The sequence below is a fragment of the Lepisosteus platostomus genome, chromosome 2, assembly GCF_059453375.1.
Source record: "Lepisosteus platostomus isolate fLepPlt1 chromosome 2, fLepPlt1.hap1, whole genome shotgun sequence".
Taxonomy (NCBI): Eukaryota; Metazoa; Chordata; class Actinopteri; order Semionotiformes; family Lepisosteidae; genus Lepisosteus; species Lepisosteus platostomus.
The window spans coordinates 66514707-66532562 of record NC_142612.1 but is presented as its reverse complement, the minus strand read 5'-3'; the positions used below and the strand labels follow the sequence as shown (position 1 = coordinate 66532562).

Genomic DNA, 17856 nt, shown 5'->3' with positions numbered 1-17856 from the left:
AGTTTTCTCACTCTTTGATGATGAGTGTTTATCACTGACAATCTTGCTTGCGTGTTGATGCTATCACCAATGTAAAATTCCACAAGAATCAGACTTGCAATATTTCTTTTATTGCAAGGACACGCGAGTTGAGCTAAACCCTTCATACGTCGGTGTATCCTGCAGTCTAATTACCATAAAATTGATTACTATAAAGAAACTATAAACAGGCATGTCGATGCCATCTGCATTAGACCCCAGCCATCACTATCTCTTTAAAACTGTTCGTTTTATACCTTCTCAGAATTGGAGGATTCAGATTCAAATTAAAAGATTCAAACTAAAAGAAAAAAAAAACAGTTCACCTGTTCCTCGATTTCCTTCATTCATTGGGTCTTTAAAGTTTCTTTTTATTTTAACCATGATGATTTAATAGTTTTGATCACAACCCTGGGAGAGAGGACAGCAACCAGATTCCTGCTCCTCTAATGTATAGTCCTCCATTAGGTCTCTTCCTGAAATGCTATAAAAATCGCAGGAAACCCCTCTTCTCCTCACTCCTAGTTTTTTGCATCCCTCATTTGACATTGCTAGTTTTACAGCCACCCCTTGGTTAAATTCACTTTGCATGGGTGCCCTAACGTCCTCGTCCTATGACCAGATGGTTGGCCTGGGTTAAGCTAAAACTCTTTAAGCCTAATCTTTCAAATAAACGTGTCGAACACTTTCTTATTGGGTGCTGTAATCTCTTCTGAGTTCACACAGCTCCAGAAAGAATTTACTGCTCTGTCAAGATGTAGCACAGTTTCTGAATCACCAGGTAATCCCGTGGTGTAAATACCAGTATAGAAAAACATTATCCTAAGATTAATACGGCTGAGACTTTTTATAATACCTGGTTAGAAAGCTCAGTCAATGCTGTTAATACAGTAGCTTAATTCTGAATTCTCTAAGACAACTTCTGCTGTATTCTGTGAACTGTCAGGCACCTGAAATTTTACTTTTCACAGCAATGCTTAAAAAATTAACCCTCTTTCCTATTCCGATGTTAATCTTGCTTTTGTAATTGGTTGAAGTGATTTTCGTTACTTTTCCTTGCGCTACCCAACACTGATGTGCAATTTAGGTTGTTTAAGTTTTGAAAATTGAACATTATTTCAAGAGTTGTAAATATTTTCAAGCATAATAAACAGAGCAAACTGCTCACATCATGCTTTCAACTAAAAACATTTTTTGTGAGGTTTTTTTCATGAATCCCCCTCACACATAACTATCAGTCTGTTGAGTCTGCAATATGTTCTATTATCAGTGTAGAGAAAAAAAAATCTCTATAAAATATAAGGATGTGTCTATTGTTTGAACTGCTGGCTATAGTATCGTCAGAGCATTAACTGATATACTCAGCAGAAATTACTGTTAGATAGAGTCTTCAAAATGTGTTTCACCTCAAGTGAATAAAGGTAACCAGGAGAACATGTTTTCAATTGACATTTGAAACTCAGCTGAATGTGAAGTAAACTATTCTAACAATGTTAAATCTATATTGTTGGTGAAGTTTGCTCTGAAAATTCCTTTTGCACCATTTCCAGCATCATGTAGGATTCTACTGGACAATGTTTTATCTATGAACTGTGGGGAAAAGCACTTTACAGTGTCTTTGCTTGTTATTTTGGGGTGTTTTTTCAGTCTGTGTGGAATAATTCATGAATACCATTTCCACTTTTAGTTTAACTAAAAATTAAAGAGCAAGTAGTTTCTATTCACTGTGGAAGAAATATAAGTTTATAAAAATTGTAACATTGTCACCAAGAACCATAATTCTAATCTGATCCAAGGACATTTTTTAAAAGTGGTTTCCACTTTTGAATGTACAATCCAATGTATGGATAAGGATAGTAGATCAATATTTTATGAAGGTTAAGGAACTAATGCTTACATTTTTTTTTTGTAATTCTTCAAGGTCTGTGTCTCTGAAACTGAACTCCCCTGACAGTGGGTGTTGTGTAGTTTTTTCAGTATCTTTGTCTTCGCATTTTCTTTATTGATCACAAAGGCTAACACAGGCGGGTGGATTATTTGCATGTATACAGCAAATCAGGTACAGCCTGAACTCAAGATTTCCTTATTTGGAGTAAGACATACTGTCTCTCTGTTCTGGTATTCAAATACTGTTGTGAAAACTGCAAGATGGAGAAATATGATTATGGAAAGATCTTGTCCATATGGAGCACACAGAGTATCTACTCATGGGCACTGTCTGCACACTCCAGCAGACCAGAAGACACTGCCACGATTTCTGGCCATGCTGTCCTGTTTAGGTCCACTGTCATTGTCTGGGAGTGTGTTCCCCCTTATGGTCCCATTTATAAGTTATTCAGCATTTTCTGTTCCACTCTGCACATTCTTCCTGCTTATTCTTTTTGTGTATTAATTATAGCACTTATTTGTAATTGTTTTCATTTGCATATACTAAAAGAAACAAGATAAAAGATCAAATCTGAATGAATTCGACAAAAACAAAGACCAAAACAACAAGATTTATCCCTAGCTAGTTTTATATAATACACGTGTTCCTACAATTACATAAATACATAATAATAAACAGAAATACACTTTTTTGTAATACATGTTCTACTCTAAACTTTATTTATTTGGGACTGCCCAAATTTGCTAAAACATTTGTAGCATTAAAAACTGCACATTATTTGCCTTGCCGTAGTTCTAAAGAGCTATATGTTGTCTGTAAAGTAAATCTTAAACCTTGAGAAAATATATATTAGTCTTCCATTAGTTTTGTTTGGAATATATATATATAGTCCCTCGCAGATTTTCGCTTTTCGCGGGAGGTCTTGGAACCTATTCACCGCGAAAAGTGAAAATCTGCGCATCTGACCGCACTCTGCAAAATAAAAAAAACGGTAAATAAACAACGTTCTTTTTCTAATCGTGGGTAATTAAGAGAATATTCGAGAGCATACTGCTTTTTTCGCATTTTTTGACACATGGAAAGTGAGGGGGATGACGAAGGAAAGGCATAAAGGTCTTGTTAACAAATTATTTTTCTGCCCAGTAAACGACTTTATTTTTTAGCGTTTTTATACGGTTTTAAATGTTTCTTTGTTATTAAATCCCTTTTAGTCATTTAACAAAATAACGAAAATAAAGGCATTTTGTTTTTCACTCTCTTTTAATTTCATTTTGCGACTGGTTCACTTGGGCTGGTTGGGGTTTCTTTTCTTTGCAGAAACATGCTGCTTCTTTTTTTTCCTTCAGCTCCTTGAACATCATATGGTATGGCTCGAAGACCCGTTCCGGTTGCCGAACAATCTTAATGCTCCTATCCATCATCCGAATGTTCGGGGAAGTACAGGGAGTTTTTGGGGAGGGCGACCCACAGATAAACGAAACCGCGAAGTACGAACCCGCAAAAAGCGAGGGATGTCTGTAATAATAATTCCTTACACTTATATAGAGCTTTTCTGGACACTCCACTCAAAGCGCTTTAGAGCATCTACCTGGATGATGTGACGACAGCCATAGTGCACCTGTAGGCTCCCTACACAACAGCTATCAGTGGGGAGGAGAACAGAGTGATGAAGCCAGTTTATAGATGGGGATTATTAGGAGGCAATGACTGATAAAGGGCAGGGGGAAATTTGGCCAGGACGATGGGGTTACACCCCCTACTCTTATCGAGAGACGCCCAGAAATTTTCAGAGCAGGGGTGTAGCCACTTAGCAACAAAGGTCTTATATCAGGACACGAGATACCCAGACAGGACGTTTCGCGATATATAGACTTTGTGTCCGGACATGGGATCAGCATGTTCTGTCAGGTTATGTCCTATTGCAACATATCGACTCCATCTCGGTACATGGGGGCGGGGCATGTCATATCGTGATATACGGGCTTCATGTCGGGACATGGGCGTGAAAGGTTTTGTCATATCGCGATATATGGACTCCATGTCGTGACATGGGGGTGGGCGTTTTGGCTGGCCATGTCATATCGCGATATAGGGCATTCCAAGTCGCGACATGGGGCGGGGCATTTTTGCCAGGGTACGTCATATTGCGATATGCGGGCTTCACGTCGCGACAGTGGCGCCACGCCAGTCGCCCTGGGTATCGCGATGTGATCGTGATGCGCGCACTCCTGTCGTGACATGCTATCGGAGTCGTGACCGCGCTGTGGATGCCATGCCATTCTTTGTCTGCTTTTCAGTTTTGACCTCTTTGCGACTTAGCTTAGATTGATTAGTAATTTGAAACCAATGGATGTGTTACTGTATATCCAGTGTGCTCATACAGCACACAGGGTTGACAGGGCGACAGTATTTGGACCAAGAAGAACATCACTCCTCACCCAATCGCGGCCCGAACTGTTCGGGGGTTTAGCCAATCACGGGTCTGAGAGCTGTTCAATGAGAATCTATTTTTCAAATGCTTTACTTATTTGCAAAATACCCATATCGGCTTATTTTTAACGTCTTTATTGATTCACAATGTCCCGTACTCTTCGAAATAAATACATTTTTATTTGCAATATAACTGTCTCCGCTGCTTTCTGTAATGGATACATTGTATTTGAACACTTTCTATCGTATATTTAAAGGGAGTAGGGGAAACATATTCTGCTTTGTACCTAAAAATGAACGGAAATGTAAAGTCTGTGATCATTATATTATTATGCTCGTGCTTTCAATTTTGTTTTTTTTTATTGATAAATTATATCGATCTAGAAACTAATACCTTAAAATGTGAATCTGGGCTCTCTGTTGACCAGCGGTAATGTGGAAACTGGTGTCTCTTCACCAAAAAAAGGAGTACGCAAACAGTACATTTTCGAGAACATGGTTTAAAATGAAAAAAAAAACACCTTACCCAATGAACTAACATAGTAAATCCTCTCTAAATGTAAGACTGTTTATTCGCGTAAAGGCTGCAAAGTCTGGCGTCAACTAATCAACAGATCACAACGGAAAGATCTGGTGGGCGTGACTTTGTCGTTTTGTACGTCACAGAGTGACGTCACAGCCAGGAAAAGAAGGCGCTATCTTGAAATTATATTATATTGAAACGTCCACCCCACCTGACCAGACAGACTCAGAAAACAAATTGCCACCATTGTTTTTATCACAATCAGGAGTTCAAGTACCGAGTTTGTTGGTACCTGTAAACTTCCTTGTAGATATTCACGTGATTACCCGAAAAACCCCGGTTTGCGCTGTATCTCGGAAACGAAAGCAACACAAACGCTACTTACAGTGACACAAACGCAGCACTAACGACTGCGGTGAGTTTAGTCGTTGGTGCTGTTCGACGGGCGGGTGGGCAACTTCATGGACAAACAAACATGTCTGGGTCGTTACATTGCAAACTGCAGAAGACTCGACTTCACCTGAGGATCTAACACAGGCGCCCATACCTGTGTCTTCAGAGGGCAGGTGTGCCCTCAGGATGTATTCTACACCAAGGACTGGCCGGAAACACAAAGACAAAAGGACTGTGAGCTCATCGCTTCATGTTTGCGCATAAGACCCCTGTAAATACAAACACACGGATAATGACAGTTTATTAAAGAACTCAGATATATGTTCACTTCTGTTATGTGAAAATAAAAAAATATGTTTCCAATATTGCCGCGGTCCGCAGGTGTGAGACAGTGGAATTTCCAGTGTTGCTTCTCGGATGTGTTATTTACTACCCGCGACAACCTTGTGGTGCCCCTTAAAAAACACCTTGGTTCTTTTTCCACGTTAACGAATGTGCTTTGCATAAAAAGTGCAACAGTGGTCTTGTTCGTAAAGTTGCAGATTCAAGCCGTTTTGAAAACGTGCCTCGACTGACGGGTCGGGTCTTTACACGTCCGTTGGTGCGTGTTTATTTAAGAAGGAGACAGTGAGAAACTGATCACTTCTTCAGATTTTTAAAAAAAGCACACCGCTACGAAGTATTAAGACCCGCTCGTTAAAGCTTCTTGGTAAGAACATGCAATTGTTTGCTAGTGGTCGCTTTTTGAGACTACACCCCAATACTCCTCTGATTATTGTATGTGATATTCGTGACATATTTAAGTTTCCTGCTCACACAAACGCACAGAAGACACTGATATTACATACAAAATCCACCACCGCCCCCCACAAAATTGCAGAACTGTTACTCTCGCACAGGTAACACACGCTTGAACTCTGCAGACGGTGTCACTGGAGGTCAAAGTCACCGTGCATGGTCACTTGATCACCGGAAAAACAAGGCGCTATATCTCGGGAACAAAAGCGGCACAAACGCTACTTTCAACGGCACAAACGTAACACTATCGAAAGAAGTGGGTTTCGTCCTTTGTGCTGTCTGTAGGGGGGCAACTTCACAGAGCTCAAGGTAAAACCTGATTGGTATTTTAAATACAATATTTTGGACGGATTTTGAATCTTGCATTTTGCAATAAAATATTAACTTCAGAGTAACTCGTAAAACTACTGAACAATCAAAAAGCAGGCATACGAAATACTTAGAACTGTTACAAGCAACAAGTGAAAATGAGCTCTAGCAGCTTTTCTTTAGCTAAAGACAAAGTCCTCATATAAAAGACCTTTGCAAACTAGCTGTCATTTGAACGGGAATTTGCCGACTCTCTAGACAGTGACGAGATTATCGCCATTTTCAATTCCAAACCCCGAGGCCTGCGTCTGGTCTAGAAGGCCAAAACCTCACAACAGAGGTAGGCACTGGTTGTTTATTTTGTGTGTCCGCCGTGGCACAGTAGCGTTCGGCAGCCTAGGTAATTGTTGCTTAACCCGTGTGTGTGAGTGAGAGAGAGACAGTATATATATATAAGGTTCCGCTAATTCTACTATTTGAATATACCGCTCGAGGATTGCATTGTAAATTGGAGGGGTGCCCCTATGCTGGCAGGACGGTCAGTTAGAGCCCTGGCCACCCACTTTTGCACAGGCCCACCCAAAATCAATTCCTGGCTACATCCCTGCTACAGAGAGTCAGGACTTTGGTTTTACGTTTCATCTAAAGGATGGCACTTTTTTACAGTACAGTCTCCTCCATCACTGTACTGGGGCATTATGACCCATACAGCCTGAGAATGAGTGCCTCCTACTGGTCCCACTAACACCTTTTCCAGCAACAACCATGTCTCCCATGTCAATTGTCAGTTGTGAGTTGCAGGATGATCTAGTTCCTGCCTGATGTATGCTTTTATACTTTAGTCTATACATTTTTAAGCATATGATATCAGGCTGCATAACCTGCTATGCTCTTAAAACAGAAGATTCAAATCTTTGCAGAATTATCCCTAAGAGATGTAATTGTGACTTTTTGTTTTTTTTTATAAAAAAAAAGATCCTAGTCCCAGTCTAGTTGGTTTTCATTGCTGTTGAGTTCCTGTATGAGGTCTTTTACATAAAGGAATCCTTGGCTGAAACAAAAAACTTGCATGGTTAGAGGCTGGGTATTTTAAGTTACATAAAATGCAGTAGTTCGAAAGCATCCTCCTACATGTTGATGAACTGCAAAGAATTAGAGTTCAAATTAAACCTCTTACTAGGTCTATTTTGGTTCAATTATTTAATTGAGTGTGTGGGTCTTGAGGACCGGGATTGGGAACCTGGATCAGAGGGATACGTTGTACGCTTACCTAGTGGCCATGACTATGAAGTTAGTCATCAAGCTTCAAGCGACAGCATGATTTACTGAAGAGGTTTTAATTCCTGTTGTGGGAGGCCGACCACACCGAGGGTTGCAGTGACAACAAGACTGCCACTAGGGGCCGCACAAGAGACACATTTTATACCCGTCACCTGCGTATACAATAAATAGTTCACTCTTGAATTTATTATTTATATAGGAATGTGGGATCCTCGTGAAGGTTTTAGTCTGCAAAAAAAGTTATGAAAGAAAGCATTAGAGACAGAGAGAGAGGAAGAGGCAGGGATAAGGATGTGTGCTTTGGCCTGTTATCTGTAAGTGAACTGATTAAAAAAATCTATTTTTAGATGCTGTGAGATCTTAAAAGCAAAAGTCTGGTCTTTTTAATCAATAAATAATTCATGATTTATGATTTATACTGTATATCATAAATCATGAATGCTTTCTGCAGAACAGAAATTCTGCAAGAATTCTGTTTCAACTACAGCAGATAATAAGCTCATTGACTGTTAGAAATATTATAATAAGAAGACAGACTTTTGTAATTTTTAAAAAAGTAATTCCACAGTAACAAAATTATTTAGCATTGCAAGACAGCAATACTAACCCCTGTGCCTCCATACCACTTTACAGACCTGTTTAAAAAACTGGCATAAAACTATTTTTAAACCTTCTCCTAATTATTAATGTTAATTTTATTAATAATTCCATGATAAATATAGGTAATTTAATAAAGTTTTTTTTTCTTAAAATAATACTTTTGGTAGTTAGCTGTATTTTATACACTAAACCAGAGGAGATGTTTAATGTAAGGAACAGAAAAAAAAGTTGTTCAAAGAGCTCCCCCTGTCTATTTTCTAAAAGCATAAAGCATCCCTCAGTGTGCACTACAACTATTTCTTTTTTCAAAAATGTGGAAGAAAATCCCAAATAGTTCTGAAATACATTTTGCACTAAACTAAAATTATTGAATGCTTGATCTCTAAATGCTAAAAGCCAAAATGGTAGTGATTTTAAGGGTTTTTCCTTAACCTTTTTTTCTTGAGAATGAAATGGATATGTAGTTTATTTTTATTTTTAGGAGGTAAGAATAATTTCTGGCCTGTCCCTCTAAATGTGTTGTTGTCAATTTATGGACGTAAATTACATCCATCCAAAACACGTTTCTTTCTCCGATGGCTAAATTTGGCACATTTGCTATAAAATTATGTTTTTTCAGCTGTGATCTTTGTAAATAATAGGACATCTTCTTAAAAAAAAAAGATTTCAGATTTTAATTCTCCAGTATGGGAGCTGTAGCAGGATCGGTTTCAGAAGACATCACGTAAATTCAACAAGTACAGTCGATATATGTCTACAGGAAAAAAAAACAACAAGGCTGTTCTTGGCAACATCATCCATCCCTGAAGTCTTGAATTGATTCCCACTTTGTTTCTGTGTAAAACTAATTTGGTTAAGTGAAGTGAATCTTAAATCAATAGATCTGTACCACAGAGATAAACCTTGTTTTTAATTATGTAAATGCGCATTTCAGGATCTGTTTACTAAAGGAAACTGACAAATAAAAAAAAAAAACTTCCAAGGAACATTACAGGAAATCTCTCTAGCGTACAAACCATTCATGACCGTATTTCAGAACTGTTAGAGAATGAAGCAGATGCCCAAATTCAAATTCAAATGGAACTGGACATAAAATGAACTTATTACATCCACTCCTTTGTTTGCAGATTTATTCTGTTTGCTATTATTGTGTGCATTGCTTCCATGTTGAGCTTTAAGATATACTGTATATGAATTAAAGTATTTCCCGGTCTTTCTAAAGGTCTATGTAACATAAATATAAACAATAAATGTAGGATTCAAAATGTAAAGCCTTCTTTACATCAGTTAATCTTCAGCAAAAACATTCACATTTCCTGGAGTCAGAAATTGAGATCAAAATATTGGAATTTTTCCTTAAGGACTAAATTATTACACAGCTTACCTTATGTCCTTCAAATCTTTGAACATATAAAGTAGTGTTTGATGCCTAAGGCATAGGTTGATTTGATCATTCTTGTATTTATTTAAGAATGGGGGAGATTTTTTTAGAAGGGTTTTTTGGAGTAGATGAAACTCTTTGTGATACATTTCCTTGAACAAATGGTATTTGAAGATAAAAAAGATCTAAAATAAAAACTTACAGTGCTGCATTAATCTCGCATAGACATTAATTAAAATCCACTGAAAGAAAAATCTTTATTTATATACATCTTTGAGTGCTTGGAGATTCATTTTATACCATGACCTAATATAAAGAAAGCAGAGTATTTATTCTGTATTTTTTCATGTTATATTAATAAGCAATAATGAAATAATGATATGTTCTTTCCTTCTATGTGATAATAGAGTATGTGAAATATTATCATAGTTCATAAAGACAAAGAAAAAGCTGTAATTATACTGCTTCCTGTAAGGGATTTTATTAAAACAATACTGTACATTAATCTTTCATTATTACAAATACAACAGAAAAAAACACAAAAACTAGACACCTGTTCATATATTAATATATGTACATATTTTTACATAGTGTTTTCATACTTGTGCACAGATTTGTCATTCATTATGCACAATGGCACACTTGTGAACAAGGAAATATTTGCAGAAGGTTTCGAAGTTTGCATGCCCATCAATAAAAAGTGCACTGAGGCTGTAAGCAGATATTGCAAATGGTAATGTATTATCATATATATCAAATTCATAACTTGATATCAAAAATAAGCTTAGCTCCAGCTGTACTTGTCATTGTAACATTAATAAACTTAGTTTCATTTTAAGCTTAGCTCTTAAATACCAGAAAACAAGAACTTTCAATAGGATGGCATAAACTACATTATGGAGCTATTTGAAGCACACCATGCATTAATGAACTCATGGAGTTATCATCCACGTTTTTTTTTTAGTGAAACCACTTTTGTCTTGCTCCTTCAAACTAGTGTATTTTAAATGTCCATCTTGATTAACAGCAGAGACTGTTAATGGCTTCTTGCATTATCTTTGCTTATCCCTTGTACTTCTTCAATAGCCTCATATCTGACCTAACAGTAAGATAAGCAGACTATTCTTGGCACATGGTAAAGTGACAAGACTCCTCCACTGAGATTCAATTTTAAAAAGTTACAGCACCACCATTACTGCATCGTTGTATGTAGAGGCACCTCACTCACTGGTACAAGAGTACTGCAATGCCTACAGTGATCATTTAGTCATCTGGACCTTGTCAAGATGTGAGGGCAGTGCCAAAGCTTTTCATTTTTCTTTAAACTGCTGAGCAACTAGGGCAGAAAAGGGGACCTTTGTCACTATTCATATATGAAAAGGTAACATTTCAGTAAGTGAGCTATCAGCAGGACCTATTTGGAAAATTATGTTGCCAGTTCTTTCTAATCATTTGGTTTCCAGTTTAGGGTTCTTAATGTTTCCAGTGGCAGTGATTATCTTTGTCTTGCATGTCGTTATACTCACCACTGGAAAGAATGAAAACATCATGAAGAATATCATAGGTACTATCCTGGCCTGTCACTGCAAAATCAGGTCTCAATGTATATGTACAGTACATTTTTACAATGGTGAAGATGCATTTGGAACTATCAGGATTTATGTTTTGAAGGGGATACCATGTATGAGTATTGCCTGGATTGTTTGACTTGTGGAATAGATAGGCACATCAAGTCAGAAAGTAGAAAGTGATTTCAGTTTATTGAAGTATGTATCCTGTTTTTCTGTTAGATGAATTCCTAAATGAGTTTCCACGTGTGCTTCACACTCAATCCTCCTCCCGAAGTGACGTATGAGCATGGGTTGACACCCGCTTCTTCAAAAGAGCTCCATAAGGAATGGCTTTTTCTGGCATACCAGATCTTCTCGTGGAGATGTTCAAGGCATTTGTCATGTGCTAACACTCGACTCTGTCCAGCCTGGGGAGCTTTCGTCCTTCATGGTGGAAGCTGTCCTTCTTGGGGCTTGCTTTAGTCCAAAGAGTTTACAAGCCGCTACCCTGTACTTCTTGGACATGATGTTGTAGAGGATGGGATTTATGGCCGCACTCAGGTAAAAGAGGACAAAGGAGACCAGGTTGCAGTATTGGCTGATCTGAGACATTAACGGGGAGCCTGCTTCAGATGATTTGGAAAATAAGTAGCGGCCAACGTGAAAGGGAAGCCAGCAGAGCACAAAGGCAAACACCACAACAGCTGCAAAGAGGAAGAGAAAAATGGATCGCATTAACATCTTAAGTGAGATTGATTGATGGTTCTGATCTTTTAGTTATTGCTTTGTTTCACATTAAACAAACCTTATAATGTGCAGTTCTTTAGTGTTCTGCATTACAATGTGATGGATGAAAGAACTGTGTTCTTCTTCTAGGGAAACCAAATCTGTATTACACGACATTAGGACGTATTCCACTGAAGCATTTGAAACAGAGGCAAATCTGTTGCCCTCACCCACCTGAAGTGTTTGGACTGCTGAGCACTTTTGCAAATTATTTCTAAAACACAACAATCCAAACACAAAGTTCTGTGAACCATATTCATGCACTGGATACACAGAAAATGGAAAGAAGGGGAGATAGAATGGAAAAGTGGCAGATGTGAACTGCTCTTCATTTTGAATAATAGAATTTAATTTAGGTTTTCTGTCTTGCACAGAAAAACAAACATGTCTGGTATTTATTTCTTCTTATGTCAAGAACCAATTCCTTTGATTTTATGCTAAGAAATACTCTCTTTTTAAACAAACATGATAATCCACAGTGATTTTCTCAGCAGCAGTATATGATTGCAGTTATCACATTTTTATTTGGCCTTTATATGAGCAATTTCTGTAACATTTTTTACACTTTTGTGGAGATCACCTTTCAAAGCCACATATGCACAGTATGTAACAAAAGGCAAATTAATTACCTGTGACACCACACAAAACAACTGCAGATAAATCCATTGTCCCTTTCATGGGTGTTTAGTCTGAAAAGTGATCTTTGCTGTTCCGTATCTGTGATAGAACCAAACTGGAACATTATGAAAAAATGTAACCTTTTTCATTATTTGTTTTTTAAACGGCTAAAGAGCCAGACTCAGTCAATATTGGAAAGATCCTGACATTTCTGGTATTAAATGTGAAACTAATGCTATCCTCTGAAAATAGAAACATCATGAAAGGTTAATGCAAATGTTACCTACCCAAAACAGCATCAACAGCCTGCTGCATCACTAAAATACTGTAGCTCAACCTTCCTATTACTTGGAAACTTTAATCAGATTAGATTTATCAATAAAAACGGAGGATATACATGTTTATTTGTTCATTATGAAGGTTTTTGCCCCAATTTCCTGTAGCATATGCTTCATTCACAAAACATCCATGCCATAAATTATATTAGAGAGCAATGTAGATTCTACCATCAGTGTGTACGGTAGCTATCAAGTAAATAGAAGATAAATAAGTATATGGTTTTCAAATGCTTGTTATCAAAAACAAGCATAACAAGGTGTATAATACATGTATGCATTAAGAAGCAAAACTAGAATGTGGTTTTTACCCTTGACTTACAGGTTGTCAATTTTTATAGTTATATAAATGCGAATTTGTTTAATCGTCATCTCAACCAGCTAGGGTATGTCATGAACTTAAGTTAATTAGAAATTAATGTGTTTGTTCAGCAGACGTGGAGGCGGTGCATGTGAAATTGGAAACTGAACTGTCCTTTAGAATAAAGCAGCCTGTATGAGTGGAACACAGAACTGAGTTGTGGTGACAGATTTAAAATAAAAGTAATAGAAAACGTTCTTTTTTATCCAGGGGACGTCTGTCATTAAACTCTCAGTCAGGTGCTCAATTACTTATCACCCTCTAACTCTACCGCTTATCAGACCTTTCCTGACTAGTCATTAAACACTGATGACTAAAGTCTAGTCTTTTCAGCATGACAAGACAGCTGAACATGACTTTCTGAATATAGAATATAGAACTACCATTTCAGATTACCTGAAAACATGCTTTATACTTATATTATACCTTTGTATTTTGCAATTGTGAATTGGCACTGTGGAACGGGGGAAATATTCTTCACATAGACTACACTATCTACAATCTGATTTGATATAACTGATAGTGGATTGGCTGTGGTCTTATATCATTGATCTTAAATATAGCTCCTAAATGGTATCATCACATGTATTTCAGACGGAGAAGTTATTACTTCATTTGGCTTGCTGCCATATACTGTACATATATGTACATAAACTTGTGATGATCCATATGGGTGTTTCTGTTTGTTCAGGCATATCAGCTTCGCCAAGTTCAATTGCTCTCCTTGAGAATGCAATCAGTAGGCATACATATGTCTTCATTGTACGTCTCGGATGAATATCATTGACTAGCTTCGCCAGATGTTCACTGATCTAAAGACCATTTTCATGTAGTTTATGTATATTGCTTATGTATATACGTAGCTCCATGTTGGTTTTTCCGACATAAGTGAAGGGAGATGGGGAATGTAGGTCTCTCCTCTCTAGTGTGTGGTGACTTCCCTCAATTACTAGTTTCTGGGTACGTACAATTTGAGCTTGTAATGGTTGACATGCTAGGCAATGCACTGTCACTCAGGGCTCAGTGAATTGGTGTCTTCCACTACTCCATCCAGGATTTTAATTAGGGAGAGCACTGCTTGGGCAAAACTTTCCTTTCTGGACTGTAGCTCTCATGTACAGTTGGTCACGATTTTTACTTAGTCATACTTATAAGGGCAGTTTTTAGTTTTCGAATTTTGGATTTCCAGTTAAGCGGCAGAATGACTCCTTGCTCACCTGCCAGTACAATATTGTGACCTGAATACTTTAGAAAAGAACTACTGCTGACATAAGGTAGCCTAATTAGTCCACCTCTGTGGACAGGTGGGTTATCGCTTTGTCAACCTAAAAATAAATTTTTAGACTTGAAAATCTGTTGGACATTGACATTAAGAGAACATTAGTTCCAGGGTTGATTTTCTACAAACTAAGACACAATGTTGTGTAAGACGCAATGCATAGTGAAATTTCCAGCGTCAATGTATCTGTGCACATATTTCTCGCAGTTAAATATAAAAACTGTAAGCCACCTGTCGTATTAAATTAGTGCTGGCAAAATCCAACAGGTAACATGATCACGTCGACAAAATGCTAAGAAAAAGCTTCCAATGCAAGGCCGTCTGTACCTTATTCTACGTCGTATTTTTTTAAATCAAAACCTAGGTTGTATTGGAATTCATTCATATGAGCCCAGTTTGTACTGCTGTTTTTTTCCAGAACAGAAGAAACCCTACGATTCTTCAAGAATCAATTCTTCAATGGTAGTAAAAGAATATGAATAGGGGGATATTCTCAGCTGACAAGGCTGGTATTCTAATTGGTGGATTTCTTCGTTTTATGCGGACGTTGACTGCGGCTCCTGAGGCTTCAGTGTTGGAGTGAGGAGTTATTCTCGCAAACATCAATAATATCCTTTAGTTGAATAAATTACCATTATTAACGTACTTCATTTTACTTAATTGTGCTAGATAACTAAAAAATATCATTTTTTTCGCAAAACAAAACAAAATTAACGCCAAAGTTAAAGAGGACTCTGAATATTAACCCATTGAGAAGCCCAAGGACTTAATAACAGCAGTTCACATGAATCCCTGTTGCCTTTACGATTACAATTAAGCCTCATAACTGTACATTTACCTTGTACCAAAAACCGCACAACACCATTTCCAGTGTTTTGTGCTTCTTTATGATATTAAGACAAAATACACACATCCTCCTACACGCTCATTTTAGCTGAAATGCAATTAAACTGCCGTTAGTAGGTTTCACCAGAATGATCTTAATGCTTTGCTATTAAGATGAGCACATTTTACGTCGTTTCATTTGAAATTTAGGAAGTTTAATGTGCAATATAACTTTCTTTGAATTACGGAGATCTATAACAAAGTAAGGAGTGATGAATATGCTTGGCTCAGTTTTAACAGTAACATTCTTTTGGATGCGAGTTTAATGCCTCTTTGCCAAATCGTATTGCAACGCCGTGGACAGCTTACTGCGGATATCTGCAGGGGTTAAAGACTTAAGGATGCATGAAAAATGTTATAATAAAAGGTTAATGTACGTAATATTGGAAGCCTTTGGATAGTTGGTCTTACCTAACATTTTTACAGTTTGCTTGTTGTTTTTATCTCTACTTGAGATGTTAGGTCCTATTGCCTCCCTTTTTCTCTTCCAAAGCCTTCTCCCTATGAGGCTGTAAAGAACAGTCAAGCAAAAAACAGGCAAGAAGAAAAAAATGCTGGAGACCCACACCATGATGGTGAGGAGTCCCGATCTGATCGCGTATTCTGTGGCTTTGCACTCGTTTGTCTCCCAGGCAAGCGTCCCGTTTTCATGCTCAACTCCCACCAAGACAAAGATGGGTCCCGCGCTTACAAAAGCCAGAAGCCAGAGGACTAATATTATACCCTTCACCCGACTCTTGGTCACGACCACTTTAGCCCTGAGCGGAAAACAAATGGCAAAGTATCTCTCCACGCTCAGGGCTGTGATGTTGAGGATAGTGGAATAGGTGCAGCTTTCGCTGATGAACTGAAAGAGCTTGCAAAGCAGGTCTCCGAAGTTCCACGGACGGTACCTCCAAATTCGGTACAGGTCGAGAGGCATGCAGAGGAAGATCAGCAGGTCGGAAAAGGCCATGCTAGACAGATACAGGTTGGTGGTCGTCCTCATGTCCTTGAATTTGGAGACGACCAAAATGGTCATTAAATTCCCCGCAACCCCTACAATGAAAAGGAAAACGCAAGTGGCCGATATCCCAGTCAAAATGGGAATCGGGAAAAGGTTAACGGGGTATTCTGTTTCCCAGTAAGTTTCGTTGTCCCAGTAGTCCCGGTCATCTAAACTGCAGTTATGCGAACAGTTGGAGTAAGTCGCCCCGTTAGGCATCCTGGTATTCACAACCCGGAGCCTGGGAAGCAGATGTTAATTCTTCAGTTTGAAAGCGCTGCAGGTAGCAGTCTGGGCGCAGACGCCTCATGTCAGCTGCACGGGGGAGAGAACGAGAATGCGCTTCGAATGGTCGGGGAGTTCGTCGTAATGATGTGAAGTGGAATGAGAGAGACCGAGGCGCACACGTTTCTTGCGAAGAACGTTTCAAGACGATGTGGAAAGTGTTAACAGACAGACCCACTTTCAACATTGCGTCAGTACGAGCCTTTGTTTGTGGGTTTAATGAGTTAACCCTCGTCGTCGCTGGCAACCTGTTTACTCATCCCCCAGCACAGTTCTCGGAAAGGAACGTTTCTCCACCGTGCCCTTTGGAGCTACAGAGATCTGTGTGGTGAGACAAAAACATGTGAAGGCAAAGTATAATAAGTTTGTTCTGACAAAGGAAAAATGTTTCATTTTAGGATTTGTGACTGATGCATCATGTAATTGCCAGTGCTCCCGTCACATTGTTAGGGACTCTAAGGCTTGAGTCTTGATTTAAGTCTCATCGAGATGTGTAATCTATCCCGGCTAGTCTAAAATTTAAAACAAAAAAAAATGATAGTTTTCAGGAGCACTCCGTCCCCACTCAGATACGTTCTTTCCCATCCCTGTGCATCCCACCACCAGCAAGCAGGCGCACAGATGAACAGAGGAAACTCCGCGCACAACACAGTCCTATACAAAACAAAACTGCTTATTGTACCTGCCGTTCTGCATGTTTGTGGCCAAGGGTAATACTGCGCCATGACCGCATGTTTAGAATATAGAAGTGAATGTCTAAATTTAATATACATCTAAACTTGGGTACCAGTAATAATTAAATCTAAGAAGTAAAGCTTCCACCGGTTTACATTGAAATGAAAATGGGAGAAAAGCTATTAGTAGCAGTAAGTACTGTAGGTAGTAGTGTAACTAACGTTTATATATATATATGACCGTAACGTGTACCACCTAGCGGCAACCTTAGAGAACAATATATATAAGAGAAAGAATATTCAACACAATGATAGTAATTAAATTGTTTTAGAAGTCATCCTTAATAAATAATTATTATTTATAAACGATTTATTATTTAATAAATAAATGTCTCTTTCTATATGTAACGCATATAGTTAATCTTTTTCTTTGGTCAAAGGATGTAAAAGTTGGACCACACATTGTAACTAGAAATA

The 17856-nt window shown here is 38.1% G+C and overlaps 1 protein-coding gene across 1 annotated transcript; it reads right to left on the bottom strand.

Moving 5' to 3' along the window:
* Positions 1–10090: 10090 nt before the first annotated feature.
* On the bottom strand, positions 10091–17317 carry ghsra (growth hormone secretagogue receptor a). Its single transcript, XM_088614011.1, has 2 exons — positions 15847–17317; positions 10091–11875 (listed from the first exon to the last, which is right to left on the bottom strand). Exons 1-2 carry the CDS (start codon positions 16637–16639, stop codon positions 11571–11573), a joined length of 1098 nt encoding a protein of 365 aa, XP_088470137.1. The 5' UTR covers positions 16640–17317; the 3' UTR covers positions 10091–11570.
* Positions 17318–17856: the final 539 nt, after the last annotated feature.